At 38.7% G+C, this 18,133-nt stretch overlaps 1 protein-coding gene across 7 annotated transcripts in view; it reads left to right on the forward strand.

Moving 5' to 3' along the window:
* Positions 1-18,133, forward strand: part of TPST1 (tyrosylprotein sulfotransferase 1) — a 72,491-nt gene that overhangs the window by 36,616 nt on the left and 17,742 nt on the right. For all 7 annotated transcript variants that reach the window (XR_003899879.1, XR_003899881.1, XR_003899880.1 and 4 more), the window contains exon 3: positions 5,369-5,567. Coding sequence is in view for 4 of the 7 variants with exons in the window: in XM_029912508.1 (XP_029768368.1) it covers positions 5,369-5,567 (199 nt within the window). In the remaining 3 variants the exon portion in view is untranslated. The remainder of the gene's footprint in view (positions 1-5,368; positions 5,568-18,133) is intronic.

Raw genomic sequence — 18,133 nt, forward strand, 5'->3', positions numbered from 1 at the left:
AGTGCAGTGATGTAAATATCGGGCACGTGTTCTCTGTAGCAGGCTTTTCTGATGTTGGTACCTAGGTAGCGTAACTGAGATTACCCTTCTATTCTGTATAAGGAGGAGTTTCTGATCCTTCACAGAATGAGGCTGTATGCACAAATGGAACCCCACTATTACTTCAGTTCTGCCATATATTTCAAACCGTTGTCTGGTAATGCTCTAGAATATAGTAGTTTCCTTGATTGATTCTGTTGTATCTGTAAATACGTTTGTGCTTTTTCTCCTTTGTCTTATCTTCTAGCTATTATTCAGCAGCCCCGTTATCTTATTCATAAAGCATCACATCCAGTAATGACTAACCATCTGTTCCTAAAAAAATGACCAATGGATTATGTTAGTAGTGAACAAACCGATCAAACTTCAATATCTTTGTGCATTGAGTGGTCTTTTACTGGAATATTTTCTTGGCCAGAACAACACAGATGGAACTGGTAACATGTGGTCTTGATTATTACAAAGGCTTTCGTATGGCCTCTTTAACAGTTGTTTTCCTCATAAGTCAAAGTTAGTATGTCATGGTTTGATATACTTTTTTTATTACAACATTGTGTTATGTACTGTTAAACCTTTTTTGCTTATCAGGATATTTCACAGTATGTACCGCTGCACTAAAATTGAGTGCATGGTGGGGTTGTAAATTGGCAGTAATTAACTTTTGTTCCACTTAAGAACTGGCTCAAAACCAAATTGTTAGTATTAGATAATTGTTCTGGAATTATAACTGAATTGCAAAATCTTGCACACTCTATCTCCTTATCCTAAACCTTCTGATTGAGTTGGAGTAAATCAGTGTATCATAGCTGCCTGTATATCAGCAAATTATGTTTACTGTCGTGGCCTTCGGATTTTAGGTTTCCATTTCATTCTGTTACTTCACTAACATTGCTTCTTAATTGTGGGATCCAAAAAGTCCCATATTTCTGCTGATAAAAAGGAAGCTAACACGAGCTTTAAGTTGGGAGGGAGGCTCCCAATCTGCAGGCAGGAGCATGAGGCGGTACAGAGCACTCATGCACTCTCGATGCCATTATTCAAGACTCCAATTGCACATGCATGAGGCACATGCATATCTGCAGTGCAATGTACACCAACATCGTGTTAAAGAACCAGTTACTGAAGGATAAGTAACAGTTATGTATTGAAGGAGACTATGGCGTTGTCTACATGGTGCGGGAGTGTGCACCAGTGAGGCTCTTCTTGCTAGAGCAGGCTTTCTTCGGGTGCACGGAGAGACTGCTCAGAAGCTGACGTAGCCTCTTCATTGATGTTGTGACTTCCTCTTTCTCAGGTGATCAGTCTTGGAGTTCTGGAGCTTCAGTATTCCCTTAGGGGGGTTTTCAACCCGAAAGCCAAACCTTCTCGCCCATATCCTTGATTCCTATAGCTTGTGAACTTCGCTTACTGAGCCTTGTAGCATCTCTCTCCAAGATCTTTGGAAAAGTCAGGTGCAATGCCTACCACGGAGCCATGTAACCATGTCCAATCAGGTTAGAATTAAGTCCTTTTTAGCTAGTTGTCAATTCCAGAAAAATCCCATTTAAACAAAGTGTTTGGGGTTTTACGTACCACAGAGACTGAAAGTCCAGGATATCCCCATTCTGTGCCTCGTCACCCCCCCAAAAATCAGAAATTGGACACAAAGCCACTTTGAGGAAGAGGGTGCACTTTTGTTTGGGTGAAAAATCTGATGACAGATCATCACTTTACAGAAAGTTCAATTAGCAATTATTCACCCAGCAAAAAAAAATAGGAAATAAATTGGACCTTACGACAAATGTACATTAATCTTCCTGTTTATAGAACTAGGCTACAGTGACATAGGTTATGTCCTGAAACTTCACCATGCTAGAAGGAGCTTACTTTAAAATGTCTGAAGATGAAACTCATGTAAGATTTTCAGTTTTATATAGAGCCTGTATTCTCATGAAGGCTGTTTCTCTCGCACAGATATATTGGTCACTTTCAGATAAGTGCTTTGCAGAATCCTGGGGCAAGGACGTTTTGCCTTCACCTTCTTTTCCCCTCCTAGTTTTTTAGCCGAGTTCAATGCTCCACTCTACTAGTAGTAACTCGGGATAGGAGACACATCTGATTAATATTCTGACTTTTGGTTTTGATTCCACTGTCGCCTTGAGTGGGCAGTGATTATGGGTGTCTTAGTCTTTGTCTGCATTTGCTTAATACTCTTCATTTTCACTCTTCAGTTTCTTATGCTGATACTGCTGGAGCCTCATTATTATTAAGAGAACAGGAATAGCAATTTTATTTCAGTTTGGCTTCTATCTAACTAGTGATAATGTTAAAAGGCCTTTAAAGATGTATATTGCAGGATTTGTAGTAGCACAAAACCTTCTGCGGTTTGAAGTAATAGCCAGCATGGCTGTTTAAGGAATGTATTGTAGTATGTAGTAGTCTAGCCATAAGGAGTATTGTTAATATATCCCTGGCATTTGCCACCTAACTGAAAACAGCTGTGGTGACCACAAATGCAAAGAAATGCCATTCCTTTTTCAATGAGGATTTGGCAAGGTTGTTTTTTTTTTTTTTTTTTTACAAATATTTTTTAGGGTTATTGTGAAAATAGCTAAGTAGGCAGAAATAGTACTGCAATATTCTTTTTTTGCAGATCAATTTTTTTCTTTGTTATTGCCATGCAGAGACAGAAGTGCTTGTGGTTAGCGCTGGATTACATGTCAGCTGTTTCACTGCATTTTTAAAGTAGGACCTGGAACTGCCATCGTGTGTGTGTGTGATCTCCCTCTCTCATTTTCATGACTTCCTGCTCAGATGCTCTAGACTACGGTTCTTTTCCTGGTCTTGTCCTTTTTTTCCTGTGTTAAATATTTTTCTGTGGAGACAGTTTACTTAAGTAAAAACAAATTTGGTACAGTATTTTCTGGGAATTAATGACTGTCTGGGAGGAGCTAGTGTGCTTCTAGCATTAACCCCAGGGTGTTGTTAACTGCCAGGAAATGTTCTATGCTGATGTTGTTGCTGTAAATGATGAAAAAGGCAAGGGGCAGGACATGGATTTTTTTTCTTTTAAGTTTGAAGTGCTGTTTGTTATGTGCAGGGCATTCATTAAGTGCCCTGTATGTTACTTATATTACAATAGCCCTCCGGGGCCTGATCTCTGATTGGGGATCCATCATGGTGTTGAACAAACAATTATTAGCCAATCCGATTTACATAGATCTTATTGCAACGCTTCTTGTTGTTTAGAATCAGAGTTCAAAGACAAATCAATCTTTGCTAATTTTGAGAAGCGCATTTCAGATTTGATCTGTTTTTTTTCCTCAGTCTTTTAAATGTCTGAGAACCTTCAAAAGTGTAATGCTAGTAAAGAGTCAACTTCAGTGGTTGTGCTCATCTTTTGGGTACTGTCCCATCTTTGCAGACTTCTTTTGATGTCATGACGCTTTGTGCTGTATTTGCTTTGCCATCTCAGTCCTCCTAAAATCAATTCTAATGATTCTCTAAGTGGGGAAACTAGTGTACGCTACTCCATTTAAAACTGCAGCAAGGTAGAGGAGGACCAAAACCAACCTGTTTCTCATTGGTATCCCTTTGTGATGGCTTACTTCAAAACTAGAAGGGATTCTCATAGCTTCCACTGAAATCAATAGATACTCATTAGTTTTCACTGTAATCTGTGGGGGTGCTGGGTGTTCAGCATCACTGAAAATCAAACTACTTATTTGGGTGCTTAAGTATGAATTTAGTTTTCTCATTTTTAGGCATGTGCTTTTGAAAACTTTGACCTTGGTCTCCAGAAAATTGGGAATTTTAATAGAATACTTCTCCACACCAGATATCTTCAAAGTCAACTAGCTGCTTATGAATCAGTAATTATAATCATTACCTATGAGGCAAAAACTGTTCGGTCTCTTCTCACAATTATCAGGTTAATTAGATAAGCTCATCATTGTTGTAAAGTGACTGAAGTCAATGAAGTTATGGCACTTTGACCCCCTAGCTTGAAACTACAGGGACTATTCCACCAAATTTCCCTTTATTTTTCTCAGGGGATATCTGCTGTCTTAATTCTGAGTCAGTTACTAATTGCTGAGTCTTACCTGGAATCTCCATGCTTCATTAACTTGCATTGTTTCCTGTTTGTTCTGGTAGAGAGGGGTCTTTTTAATAGAGCAAGAGTTTGGCTACTGTTCTTATGTTTTGGTATTTAAATGTAGACTAGAACTTGGTTTTATGGCTTATGCAGTGATCATGGGCAAATCACTTTGCCGCCTTGTGCCTCAGTTTCCCTGCCTGTAAAGTGGGGAGGATGATAATGATTACTGTCTTTGTAAAGTGCTTTGAGATCTACCGAAAAAAACTTCTGTAACAAGAGCTAGGTATCAGAGCCTAGGTAGAGCCTTTTGTGCTTAAAATGCTTTAAATCAGTAAGTTAGGTACAGGTAGTGCAATGACTGTAGGCAGACATGACAGCTATGTATTTAGCAATAGTTCCCATACATGTTTAGCTATTCAGTTGGAATTGCAGATGTATGATGACATACCATGTGGTATTACTTATGGTACAGGAGTTAAATATCCCCCCAGGGACTTTTTGTGCCAAGGTTTTGATTTTAACCTGTTTTCACAGAAAAAAGATGAATACTAACATCTAAGGAGCTTCAGAGTAGCAGCTGTGTTAGTCTGTATCCGCAAAAAGAACAGGAGTACTTGTGGCACCTTAGAGACCAACAAATTTATTTGAGCATAAGCTTTTGTGTTCCATTCTATGGATCCGATGTAGTGGGCTGTAGCCCACGGAAGCTTATGCTCAAATAAATTTGTTAGTCTCTAAGGTGCCACAAGTACTCCTGTTCTTTTTATCTAAGGAGCTGTGTACTTTTCTAATTGGGGAGAAAGTTTGGAAAATGAATCAAAGTATTTTACTTCATGGTAGAATCTAGAACTATTCAGTCTGTGCTGCAGACCGTATATTAAATAGCTGGGAGTCAGCATTTTATTAGCACATAGTGTGTCAGTTTTCCTAAACCCATAATAAAAAGCTGAGTTGTACATGTTCTTATCCAAGGAAGAAGTGACCATAGAAAAGAGCGGGTAACACCAGATTTAAAAAAAAAAAAAAAAAAATCCTTAGGAGTCCTACTTACAGTCCAGGAGAAAAAATAAACAACAAACCCCGATTTTCCCCGTTTTCTCGCTGTCCTTGTGTATGTATGGAGCAATGCCTTATCTCCTAACAGCTTTATGTAAACATGCAATTATAAAAAGACCTAAAGATCTTAATGCCAGTTACACAGTAAAAACTGGTTGGGTGAAAAACTTTAACTACTCCTTTTTCTTTTTGCAGAGTTGAAAGATCTACAGATCAAGTAATCAAACCAGTCAATGTGGAAGCTTTGTCCAAATGGGTTGGGAAAATACCTTCAGATGTTCTACAAGACATGCCAGTGATTGCACCAATGTTAGCAAAACTTGGCTACGATCCATATGCCAATCCACCAAATTATGGAAAGCCAGATCAAAAAGTTCTTGAAAACACACGACGGGTAAGGTATTTTTGTATATGAAATCTAGTTGGCTAAAAGTGCATCATTCATTATGAAAGAAATGTTGAGGAGATTTTGTTTTAATGTGGACTATAAAACAGTAATTTACTGTTTTCCTATCTGCAACCTTTAAAAGAGCTTTTGGAGGAGATTTTCATAGGCACTATGAATAGTTAGGCCTCCAACTCCCGTTGTCTTTTAATGTGACTTGGGTGCCTAACAGCCCATTATGCCTTTGAAAATGACCCCCTTCATTGCTACCTCCAACATACTGGCATGCAAGGAATTGTTAAAGAGCTTCAGTGCTGAGTATTATAGGAAAGTGTATAAGATTTACCATTGCAGATCAGACCATTGCTTCTGCCTCCCAATGGTTTTAGAGAAGGTGAATCACTCTCCCGCATCCCATGATGCACCTAGCTAACTGAGTATACTTAAGGGAAGGAGGAACATCCTTCCTGAACTCCTTAGGGACTCATCTGCAAAGCAGGAGAATGAAATACTCTTGCTTTAGGTTGCTCAGACACAAATATTCATGGATATAAATATTTCTAGCTCCTCTTTACAGCTCAAACTACAGAGATTTTTTTTTAAACTCTTGTTCTTCGTTAACCATTTGTTTCTGTATCATGGGAATCTATTGCTCTGTCAAGCTTGGAGTTGCTTTGTATCTTGTTTTCTTTTGCATTTTCCATGTCTCAGAGGCAGGAAAAAAGTTTCTTTTCTCCTTTCTCCTATTGGCACTTTATTGTTTTGTGGGATGAAGTGCAAAATGAAGATGCTCCTGAAACTCTCCAAGCTCAGTGGCAGAGATTTCCTTAGGTTGTCTGTCTCTCTCTCTCTCTCTCTCTGAGGGCTGTTTTTCCACAGAACTATTAGCCAACTTTTCCCTTTCGCTCCAGTTTGATCTGACTGGCAAGGAGTGGGGCTTTGGGGAAACACTTAAAGAAACATTAGGGAAGTCCAAAGCCTAACAGTAGATTCCCAGCTAATTCAATGGTTGAGCAGGGTCCTGTTTACAACATTAAGGGACTTGTAGAATCATAGAAATGTATAAGGGACTTATAGAATCAAGAGGTCATCAAGTCCAGGTCAGGGCACTGAAGCAGGACCAAGTAAACCTAGACCATTCCTGACGGGTGTTCATCCAACCTGTTCTTAAAAACCTCCAATGATGGGATTCCACAACCTCCCTTGAAAGCCTCTTCCAGAGTTTAATTACACTTAAGATAGAAAGGTTTTTCCTAGTAGCTATCCTAAATCTCTCTTGCTGCAGATTAAGCCCATTACTTCTTGTCTTATCTTCAGTGCATGTGGAGAACAATTGATTTCAGTCCTCTTTATATCTTCGATTCCTGTGTTTGGTTTCACTTTTTCCTCATGTAATTTCAACTCATCTTCTACATCATCATTTGGGAGTCTTCTCTTCAGCAAAAACGAGTCCTTTTGTGGCACCTTAGAGACTAACAAATTTATTTGGGCATAAGCCTTTGTGGGCTAGAACCCACTTCATCAGATGCATGGAGTGGAAAATACAGGAGCAGGTATAAATACATGAAAAGATGTGAGTTGCCTTACCAAGTGTGAGGTCAGTCTAACGAGACAATCCAATTAACAGCAGGATACCAAGGGAGAAAAAATAACCTCTGAAATGGTAATGAGTAGCCCATTTCAGACAGTTGACAGGAAGTTGTGAGTAACAATAGGGGGAAATTAGTATTGGGGAAACTTAGGTTTAGGTTTTGTAATGACCCAACCACTCCCAGTCTTTATTCAGGCCTAATCTGATGGTGTCCAGTTTGCAAATTAATTCCAGTTCTGCAGTTTCATGTTGGAGTCTGTTTTTGAAGTTTTTGTTGTTGAAGAATTGCCACTTTTAGGTCTGTTAGTGAGTGACCAGGGAGATTGAAGTGTTCTCCTATTGGTTTTTGAATGTTATGATTCCTGATGCCAGATTTGTGTCCATTTATTCTTGTGCGTAGAGACTGTTCAGATTTGGAGACAATTTATACCTTCAAGTCAGCGGGACTGCTATAGATACCCGCATGGCCCCACAGTATGCCACCATTTTTATGGCTGACTTAGAACAATGCTTCCTCAGCTCTCATCCCCGTATGCCCCTACTGTACTTGTGCTACGTTGATGACATCTTCATCATCTGCATCCCTGGGACCCATTTTCAAGAAAGCCAAACCAGCAATCCAGTCTCTCATCTGCCAACCTCCATCACAAAACAGGTGTATCCATCATATGATCCTTCTTGGGAACAGTGGTCCTATGGAAATCAAGAGGTAGAAATAAAACTAAGATGGATTCAATCAAGATGATTAATCTTTTCCCTTATAGTGCCTCTCATGATGTCACCAGATCTCTTTTCTGTAACACTCAGGTCTTTACGTGATGCCTGGGTCTGAGGTTTTGATTCAGACCCTACTTCCAGAGAACTTGGTTCTGGAACCCTTTAGACTGAAACTTTTTTGGCAAGTCCCTAGCAAAGGCCCTAAAGGACTCCTCAAACCTGAACAGAATTTCCAGTTTTGCCAATCCTTTTGATCCACCTGAGCCAGGAAATTCCTCACCAAAACTAACCGGAGAGACTCTTTCAATGAAGAATTTTTATTTATTTATTTATTTATTTATTTATTTTTGCAAGATAATGAAGCTCTTGTAGCTCAGGTGTACTATTTCCCCTTGCAGGTAGGCTCAAGAATTTTTGTCTTAAGTCTGAGTCAGTACCACTGTGAATGAACCTGCTCTCAAGCTTTTTAAAGAAGGAATTTCAAGAGCTATCCCTGCTGTCTCTATCTGTTAAAAAAATGAAGCTTTGTAGACTGTAGCAAAGTCATCTTTCTCTTGGAGCAATATTCCCAATGTCATCAAAAGAAACAGACACTGATTTCTGTTCTAGATTCTTCATGGCAATGAAAAGAACCTAAGGTTTTATCCATTCCATCCTCCATCTCTCAATATGCAAAACATACTTCAGAATGGAGATGTTGGCACTTTTGAACCAAGAAACAGACTCTCCTCCTACTCTCTGTCACTCAAGCTGTCTTATGCTTCACAAATCTCAAGAAGGCTTATCTTCCTGTTCCAGGATTTCCATGCCACCAACATTTACTACACTTCGCAATTGGGAATCACTTCTCAGTCCCACACAATGCCCTTTGACTTATCTCGTGGTCCTCCATTGATCATAAAAGTTGCTGGTCATCCCAGTACAAGCCTGAGATGTGGACTTCCAGGTCTACCACTAGCTGTATGACCTACTGATGAAGATACAATCCTATGTGGTGACAATTTGCCATGCCCTCTGACCCTACCTGTTCCTGGGACATCATGGATTCATAATGAACTATAGAATAGCTGAAGCTGTTGTTTAGGCTTGGAAGGATTAACTTTTTATCAGTAAATGACTGTAAACTTTGATTTCACCATACATATACAAACCAATGAAAAAATTTTCCACTGATGATTATCTAAATTTACAGATATGTGAAGTAAAAATAATGCTGCTTGAGACCTTATTAGAGTTTGATGTAAGGATATTTACTTGTGATGTTGACAATTTGTGTTTTAATGGTTATAAAGCTTTAACTTGTAGAATCCGTGTTTACTGTCATTAAATAATTGTCTGACCCCTCCATAGTTTCCCGCAACTGTGAAAATGTAAATAGGTAATAACAGAACAAACACGTAAAATTAGGGCTGTCAAGCAATTAAAAAGCTTAATCGCGCAATTTATTTAAATATTTTTGGATTTTTTCTACATTTTCAAATATATTGATTTCAGTTACAACACAGAATAAAAAGTGTACAGTGCTCACTTTATATTTATTTTTATTACAAGTATTTGCTCTATACAAAAAAAAGACATAGTATTTTTCAGTTCACCCAGTACAAAACGTGTAGTGCGGTCTCTTTAGCATTAAAGTTGAACTTACAAATGTAGAATTATGTACAAAAAATACATTTAAAAATAAAACAATGTGAAATTTTAGAGCCTGCAAGTCCACGCAGTCCTACTTCTTGTTCAGCCAGTCGCTCAGACATACAATTTGTTTACATTTGCAGGAGATAATGCTGCCCTCTTCTTGTTTACAGTGTCACCTGAAAGTGAGAACAGGTGTTCGCATGGCACTTTTGTAGCCAGCATCACAAGATATTTACCTGCCAGATGCGCTAAAGATTCATACGTCCCTTCATGCTTCAATCACCATTCCAGGGGACATGCATCCGTGCTGATGACAGGTTCTGCTTGATAATGATTCAAAGCAGTGCAGACCGATGCATGTTCTTTTTCATTATCTGAGTCAGATGCCACCAGCAGAAAGTTGATTTTCTTTTTTGGTGGTTTCCGCATCGGAGTGTTGCTCTTTTAAGACTTCTGAAAGCATGCTCCACACCTCAGCCCTCTCAGATTTTTGGAAGGGACTTCAGATGCTTAAACCTTGGGTTGAGTGCGGTAGCTATCTTTGGAAATCTCACATTGGTACCTTCTTTGCGTTTTGTGAAATCTGCGGTGAAAGTGTTCTTAAAATGAACAATATGTACAGGGGCATCATCCGAGACTGCTATAACATGAAATATATGTCAAAATGTGGGTAAAACAGAGCAGGGGACATACAGTTCTCCCCCAAGGAGTTAATTAAATTTTTGACTGATCACATTATTTTTTTAACAAGCGTCATCAGCATGGAAGCATGTCCTCTGAAGCACGAAGGGGCATATGAATATTTAGCATATCTGGTACGTAAATACCTTGCAATACTGATTACAAAAGTGCCATGCAAATGCCTGTTCTCACTTTCTGCTGACATTGTGAATAAGAAGAGGGCAGCATTATTTCCTGCAAATGTAAACAAACTTGTTTGTCTTAGCGATTGGCTGAAAAAGAAGTAGGACTGTAGGCTCTAAAATGTTACATTGTTTTGGTTTTTGAATACAGTTATGTAACAAAAAAAATCTACATTGGTAAATTGCACTTTCACGATAGAGATTGCACTACAGTACTTGTATGAGGTGAATTGAAAAATACTATTTCTTTTATCACTTTTACAGTGCAAATATTTGTCATCAAAAATAATATACACTTTGATTTTAATTATAATACAATATATATGAAAATGTAGAAAAACATCCAACATATTTAATAAATTTCAATTGGTATTCTATTGTTTAGTAGTGCAATTAAAACTGTGATTAATTGCAATTAATTTTTTTAATCATGATTACTTTTTTTGAGTTAATTGCATGAGTTAACAGCTTTTTACCTGCTGCTTCTATAGACTTCCCATTTTTTGAAAGATGCACCACTTCCAAGAAACTCCTTCACACTCTCTCGTTGCCTAAAGAAACAATGTAGTATTTCAAGCTTACACTAAAATTGTATTTTCTGACTCTGAAGTTTGCCCATTTTTATCCATCATGTTGACTGAGAGGATTAATAACCTTTGTGGCCATTTCCATAAAGCAATATTAAATTTGAACTTTCCCAGTTATAGCAGTTCTGAGGTGTGCGATGGACTCTGCTAACACAGCATTTCTCTTGGGTGAAAATAACTTGTCCTCTTTTTTTTGTCTAGATCCCCCTTTCATTTTGAAAAAAATTATGTACTCTTGATCTGGTAAGGACAGTACACATTCTACTTGCATAGAACTAAACTGGAAGAAATCTGCATAGAACTAAACATGGAAGAAATCTGATGCTGTGTTGGTACTACACAGGGAACCTAGAGGATTTTGATGCTTGAGCACTGTTTTCTGCCTTCAGGCTTAAAAGTAGGGCCCTACCAAATTCACGGCCATGAAAAATGCATCACGAACTGTGAAATCTGGTCTCCTCCCATGAAATCTAGTCTTTTGTGTGTTTTTACCCTGTACTGTACAGATTTCACACAGAGACCAGTGTTTCTCAAATAGGGGGTCCTGACCCAAAAGGGAGTTGCAGGGGGTTGCAAGATTATTGTAGGGGAGGGTCACGGTATTGCCACCCTTACTTCTACGCTACCTTCAGAGCTGGGTGGCCAGAGAGCAGTGGCTGTTGGCCGGGTGCCCAACTCTGAAGGTGGCGCCCTTCCAGTAGCAGTGCAGAAGTAAGGGTGGCAATGCCATACCATACCATGCCATCCTTCCTTCTGCACTGCTGCCTTCAGAGCTGGATGGCTGGAGAGTGTTAGCTGCTGACTGAGGGGCCCAGTGCAGAAGTAAGGGTGGCAATACCATACCATGCCATCCTTATTGCTGTGCTGCTGCTGGCGGTGGCTCTGCCTTCAGAGCTGGGCTCCCGGCCAGCAGCAGCCACTCTTCAGCTGCCCAGCGATTTTTCCCCTCCCCCCCCCCCCAATAACCTTGCAACCCCTCCAGAGCTCCTTTTTGGGTCAAGACCCCTGCAATTACTACACTGTGAAATTTCAGATTTAAATAGCTGAAATCATGACATTTATGATTTTTAAAATCCAATGACCATGAAATTGACCAAAATGGACCGTGAATTTGGCAGTGTCCTACTTATAAGGCAACAAATCACAAACTTCCCATAAATATAGTTGTTCACTCCACCAGGAGCACAGCTACCAGTGCTGAGTAGTAGTTGTGGTTTTATTTGCATATTAAATTTAAATGTGTATTGTAAGGAATAATCCCCCCTAAACTGAAGCCTAATAAGGCAGTAAGTAAATTCAATTCCAAGAGCAGAGCTAGAATGGACTGTTCATATTACTAGAACACTGAAATTAAATGACCACCTCTTTAATTTATGTGCATTTTAGCAGAATATTAAATTAGTATAATTAAAAAGACTAATCCCTCATGCTCTGTCATATATATTTGCTATCTCACATTTCCTTCTTTGCCTTTCTGGCCTGCCTCATGGTTTCCCTAAGGCTTGTCACTTTTTATTTTTAAGCAATTTAACTGCAAAGTGTAACTTGTATATATAACTTGTAACTTATCTGTTAGTCTTTAAGGTGCCACCAGACTCCTTGTTGTTTTTGTAGATACAGACTAACACGGCTACCTCCTGATACTTGTATATTAGAATACTGATATACATTCCATATATACAATGTATGTAAGCATGTCTGTCTGTCTAAAAAATGTAAAAATGGCATAAAAGTAAGCCAGTTACAGATTTGCAGATCAGAAGACTATATTCCTCAAATTCGGAGCTTAGTGGAAAGCAGGAAGATGTTTGACTACTGTGAAAATTTGTGAAACAATGTATTTTGTTAAAGATGAAAAGGCATTTACATGTAAATATTTAGGTAATCAGTGTGGATTGTTTGTACAGTCTCCAAATTGATAGGAAGAACCTTTTTCCTTTATAAAATAAGTGACACATAGTCTATAAACCTGGCCATTTACATATCTGAATAAGTGGTATTTTTGAATTTATACATAGATTAGATGGCAATGGTTTCAGTAATATCATATTGAAGGAAAATTTCTCCAGAAGTTTTTTCTGGCTTTCTCAAGAGTAAATCATAAATAACAATAAAATTGTGTAATATTTGGTGATCTAGAAAATATTCCATAAACACACTCTAAATATCTTAATATACACAACTTATTCTGTTGTTTAGTATGAAATTAACATGAAATACTGTTTGCTGTTAGAAATAGTATGCAGTGTGGCCTGTGGGAATTACTTTTAAGACTTGGCTACATTAGCCAAGAAATTCATGATAGTAGCTGTGTAATGAATTATGGTTCTTGCTAGAATGGTGTTAACCCAACTCTATGTCTTATTTAAACAAGGGCTTAGTGATTTAGGTGTGAAAGGCATCCCCGTTCAGTAAAAAGCAATTATTTGGAAGGCTGGTACCCCGTTTTAAGTAAATAGACTTTCTTTATCTTTATCACTTAAGAAAAGTCTATCAAGTACTGATAGGTTGTGACATTATTATAGTTTGTAAATCAATTTTGTTCACAATTGCTTCAAGATTAGATTTTTTTTTTTTTAAAGCCTTTACTGTACTTTGGCAGCTCATTTTTTCTATTCTGTCATGCATAGGGTTTAACTTTCAGGCTTTAGCTCATTTCCTTTGTGTAAGTAACCAGACTTAAACCTAGTTTCCCTAACTTTAAGGACTGTAATCTTTAAAGCTGGCTGGCCTGGTTGCCAAATTTGAGTTTTGAGCTCAGTCTTTTGCCCCTGGTTTGGCAGGAGTAGAGTGCTGCAGATATCCTATGCAAAATACTTGGGGTGGATTTAAAAAGCAAGCTCTGGAAAAAGTCCCGGGATGACTGACATGTCAGGTTATCATATGCTTTGCTGTCTTTTGAAGAATAAACAAAAGATGCAACAGAATCTGATGCTGATTAACCCAAACACTGGGATTTTAAGTTTGCTTTATGATTTTGATTCTGTTGGAATGCAAGTAGTTAAATTAAGTAGTACTGCTTATCCCTGGAGGTACCTGCTGAAAAATAATTACAGCTGCTTGTAATAAGAATAATTACCTCTCTACTTCATGCTTGTGATAACTTATGTTGTTAGAAGAGGGGGGCTTTGCTGCTCCAGTGACTTCTTCTGTTTGATTGGGGTTTTGCATTGGTGACTGAGGGCTTTTGTCTTCATGAATAGTAATACCCACTCACCTTTTAATATCTAAAACCCATTTGTCCATATTGCTAAATGGAACAGATTATAACTTGTGAAAAGTTATTTATTCAGAAGCTAAAGTTAAGAGAAAGCTGAGAGAGGCTTCATTTCAATAGCAAGAACTTTATGTCCTACAGTATCTGGCAGCTTAACATCAATGGCAATCTATTCCAGTTGTTGGGAAAGCATTCAAAGAGTGACATAGGAAATGGATGTTAACATTCCCAGCAAGTGAATAGGATATGGTGAAAACGGAGGATTCAGTTGTAGGTATTGCTGAGCTGGATGTGAATGGTTCATATTTGTATAAGGAGTTTGGAAATGAAGATAAAAAAATTGAGGATGATTATCAGCTCTTCAATAATTTGGGATGCCTTTCTCTCAGATCTACGTCAGTTGAAAGAAATAGATTTTTATTAGCACATGCTAAGGAAAAAAAATTCTGTGAAGGAGCAGTTACTAGGACGGATAAGGCTACAAACACATTACATCTACAGGGAAGAAATAAGAGTAACTTTTACAAATCTTAAAAGCAAGGTAGTTTTTTTTTTTTTTTTTTTTAAAGTTGCCTTTTGAGAAGCAAAAACCTTGCATAGCAGTTTTTCAGTGGTTTATAATTTTGCCATTCCTGGCAACGTACCACTCATTTGAATAGCATTTCACAAGTTATAATCTGTCCCTTAAAATAGCTTTATCTGAAGATACCGTATTTCTGCTAATAATAAACTATTGATCTTGCAAGCAACTGTTTTTCATTATGGACTAATTGCTTCATTAATTTCATTTTGGGCCTTGCATGCTTGTCCTTTACTGTGTGGATGCATATAGACATCCATTCTTATGCAGGGCATTGGGTACGGAGGTGGAAGATGTGTGCCTATAGAATCTGAATAGTGTTGGATATAGATCAGTGCATACGGAGGGACAAATAAATAAAAATACGTCTGTCCCTTGATGCATACATGGCGCCTATTGACTTCATCGCAGCTTTCTGTGCATTTACGCAGAATTTTGTGCTTTATTAGTTTTTTATAATATAAGCAAATCTTTTGGTATTCTTGTTGTGCTCATCCACTTTACTTTAAGGATCACTTAGCAGTGACTCAAGTTTGATATGTTTATAGTTAAAAATACAGTGGCTTTTTCTAGAAATGTAAGAGGTAAACAGATTCCATATCCTCTCACACAAAGGAATCTTTTGTAATTGAGTTCATATGTACACATAAAATATTAATAATTGGTGTTTTCTGAAATGCTACAAACTAGTAGCCCATTTACCAAGTGACGAATATAAGGTATTAGAATCACTTCATTATATTTTAAGAATATCGGATGTGCCTGTAGCTCAGTCAGAATAATGAATTTGCACAGAGGCATCTGTTAAGAGTTGAATAGAGTATAGCAAAAACTGGAGGATTCCTTGTGACTATTAGATTTTGACTTATGCCCAATTGAAATTGGCTTATCCTTGTATTATGACTGGCTGTGCAGTTTCCTCTCACATCTGTAACATATTACTCCAGTTTTTCTTTGGCACACACTCCACATTGACTGAATTTGTGGACACAATATTACATATTCCAGTCATTTCTTTTCACGATTCCTAAAGGTTCCGATGTTCACCATAAAGAGATTGTGAGACGAAAACTTACCTGTGCTTAGTGGAAAAAGCGTGGGGGTTCTGCCTGGCTACTTATTGGTTGGCCTTCTTATAATAACTTCTGCAAGCTATATTTTTCTCTGTCATGTCACAGAAAATTCTGTTGACTAGTCATAATAGCTGGAGAAAGAAATTGAGTCTTATCAACCCTTCAGTTTCAAAGACACCGCTTATCCCCAGCTTGGATCTTGAAGACATTTCCTCAATGTTATGCTAGTGTTATCAACTGAGAGAGACTATATTAGAGATCATGTGTTTGTCCTTATTTTTTTTTTTTAAAGGCAATGTTCTGCAATAACGATCCCAAAGCATTATAAATACTGTAGTGCATCTGACACCAGTGTGGTTGCGCAGCTCTGTCTTGTAAAAGATGTAGTGTATGTTTGTGTGAGGTATGCAGCAATGAGATGTAGCTGTGGAACAGACCAGAATCAAGGCCATGATTGTGTTATAGCTAAGCTGCGAATGGATGGTGTTGGTGACCACAGAAGCATTTCGCTGTGTGTATTTTGGCTTGTGTTCTTTGCTCTAACTTTTAAACTGAAAACAAAAACAAAATTCCATTTTGGTTCTTGTATTCTAAGTCAGTGGTTTTCAAACTTTTTTTCTGGGGACCCAGTTGAACAAAATTGTTGATGTCCGCGACCCAATGGAGCTGGGGATGAGAGGTTTGGGGTGTGGGAGGGGCAGAGGGTTGGGGTGTGGGAGTGAGGGCTGCGGGTGGGGCCGGGAATGAGGGGTTCAGGGTGTGGGAGGGGGCTCTAGGCTGGGGCAGGGGGTTGGAGTGCGGGAGGGGGGCAGGGCTCTGGGCTGGGGGTGCAGGTTCTGTGGTGGGGCTGGGGATGAGGAGTTTGGGGTGCAGGGAGGGGTTCCAGAATTGGGGGGGTCAGGGCTGGGCCAGGAGGTTGGGGTGCAGACTTACCTCTGGCAGCTCCCAGTCAGCGGTGCAACTGGGGTGCAGAGGCAGGCTTCCTGCCTGTCCTGGTACCACAGACCACGCCGCATCCTGGAAGCGGCCAGCAACAGGTCCGGTGTGGAGCCGGTGCTCGGGGTGGGGACAGCGCGTGGAGCCCCGCGGCCCCCTGCCGGACCTGCTGCTGGCCACTTTCAGGGTGCAGCCCGGTGTCAGAAAAGGTAGGCACTAGCCTGCCTTAGTTGGGCAGCACTGCTGACAGGAAAGCGGTGCTGACCAGAGCAAGGTGACCCAGTGCCTTACATGCTGCGACCCAGTATTGGGTCACAACCCACAGTTTGAAAATCACTGTTCTAAGTGGTCACCCATGAGAGAGGGGTTTCCTTGAAGAGAACCAGCAAATCTCCTGTGTGACTCCTTTGGTACAGTCTTTATAGTCCTTTTTTTTTTTGTTAATTTTCTTCTTTGAGCTTTTTAGATGTAGATACTCCACTGCCTCCATTCTCTCCACAGGAATGTCTGTATGGTTTGGAAAAGAGAAATTAACCCTGATTTATAATAGGATATTGAGCTATTCACCACTGAAGTATAAGTTTAATTACTATAAGTCGCCATCTGGTGACTGTTCAGTGACCTATATTAAATGAGTTTGCTCTCTCTTTAGTTCCTACTTGCAGTCTGCAGTGTGGTTTTTTTTGTTTGTTTTTGTTTTTGGTTTTTTTTTGCTTATTTAAAATAGTTTCTTTAAATGTTTGTAAACACCTGATTTTAAAAAAGGTTAAAAGGCTTTGTTATAGGTATGCTTTACGAGACAAATTCTACAATGGAATTTGCAGTAGTTTATAAAATAAAATGAAACAATCGATTTTCTTGTACATGTAAATTGCTGCCATGCTATTTTGTATTGGAACAATTGTTTTCTGAAATTGCTGCAGGTAAAGCCCCAGTTTGTGGATTTTATTATGGAGATTTTTATCCAGAAAACAATCCATCTCAAAGAGGAAGATTCAGTATATTTCTGAAACTTTTATTTCTGAAACTATCAGGTGCCAATTCTCTTTTTAATTTCTTTAATATTCTGCTGAATATTAGTTGCTTGGAAATCTTAACAGTGACTGATCACACAGTTAAAATATTGCAAAGTAACAGATTTAATTTAAGAAAATGAAATGATTCCATTTAAAGTAAAACATGACTCCCTTCTCTGTCTTCTCCTTCTCTAATGACCCAACATGACTGAAGAAGTGGTTTTGATTTGGCATTTGAAGGAGCAGTTCCCAAATCTCCTTGCTTAGTAGATTGCCATTATACAGGGTCTTGATCAAGACACAAGGGGGAATGAACCACAGACACACTGGATGGATTTAGGAGGCAAGCTACAACTTTTA

This window comes from Terrapene carolina, unplaced genomic scaffold, assembly GCF_002925995.2.
Source record: "Terrapene carolina triunguis isolate 2854851 unplaced genomic scaffold, T_m_triunguis-2.0 Scaffold231, whole genome shotgun sequence".
In the NCBI taxonomy this organism is placed as follows: domain Eukaryota; kingdom Metazoa; phylum Chordata; order Testudines; family Emydidae; genus Terrapene; species Terrapene triunguis.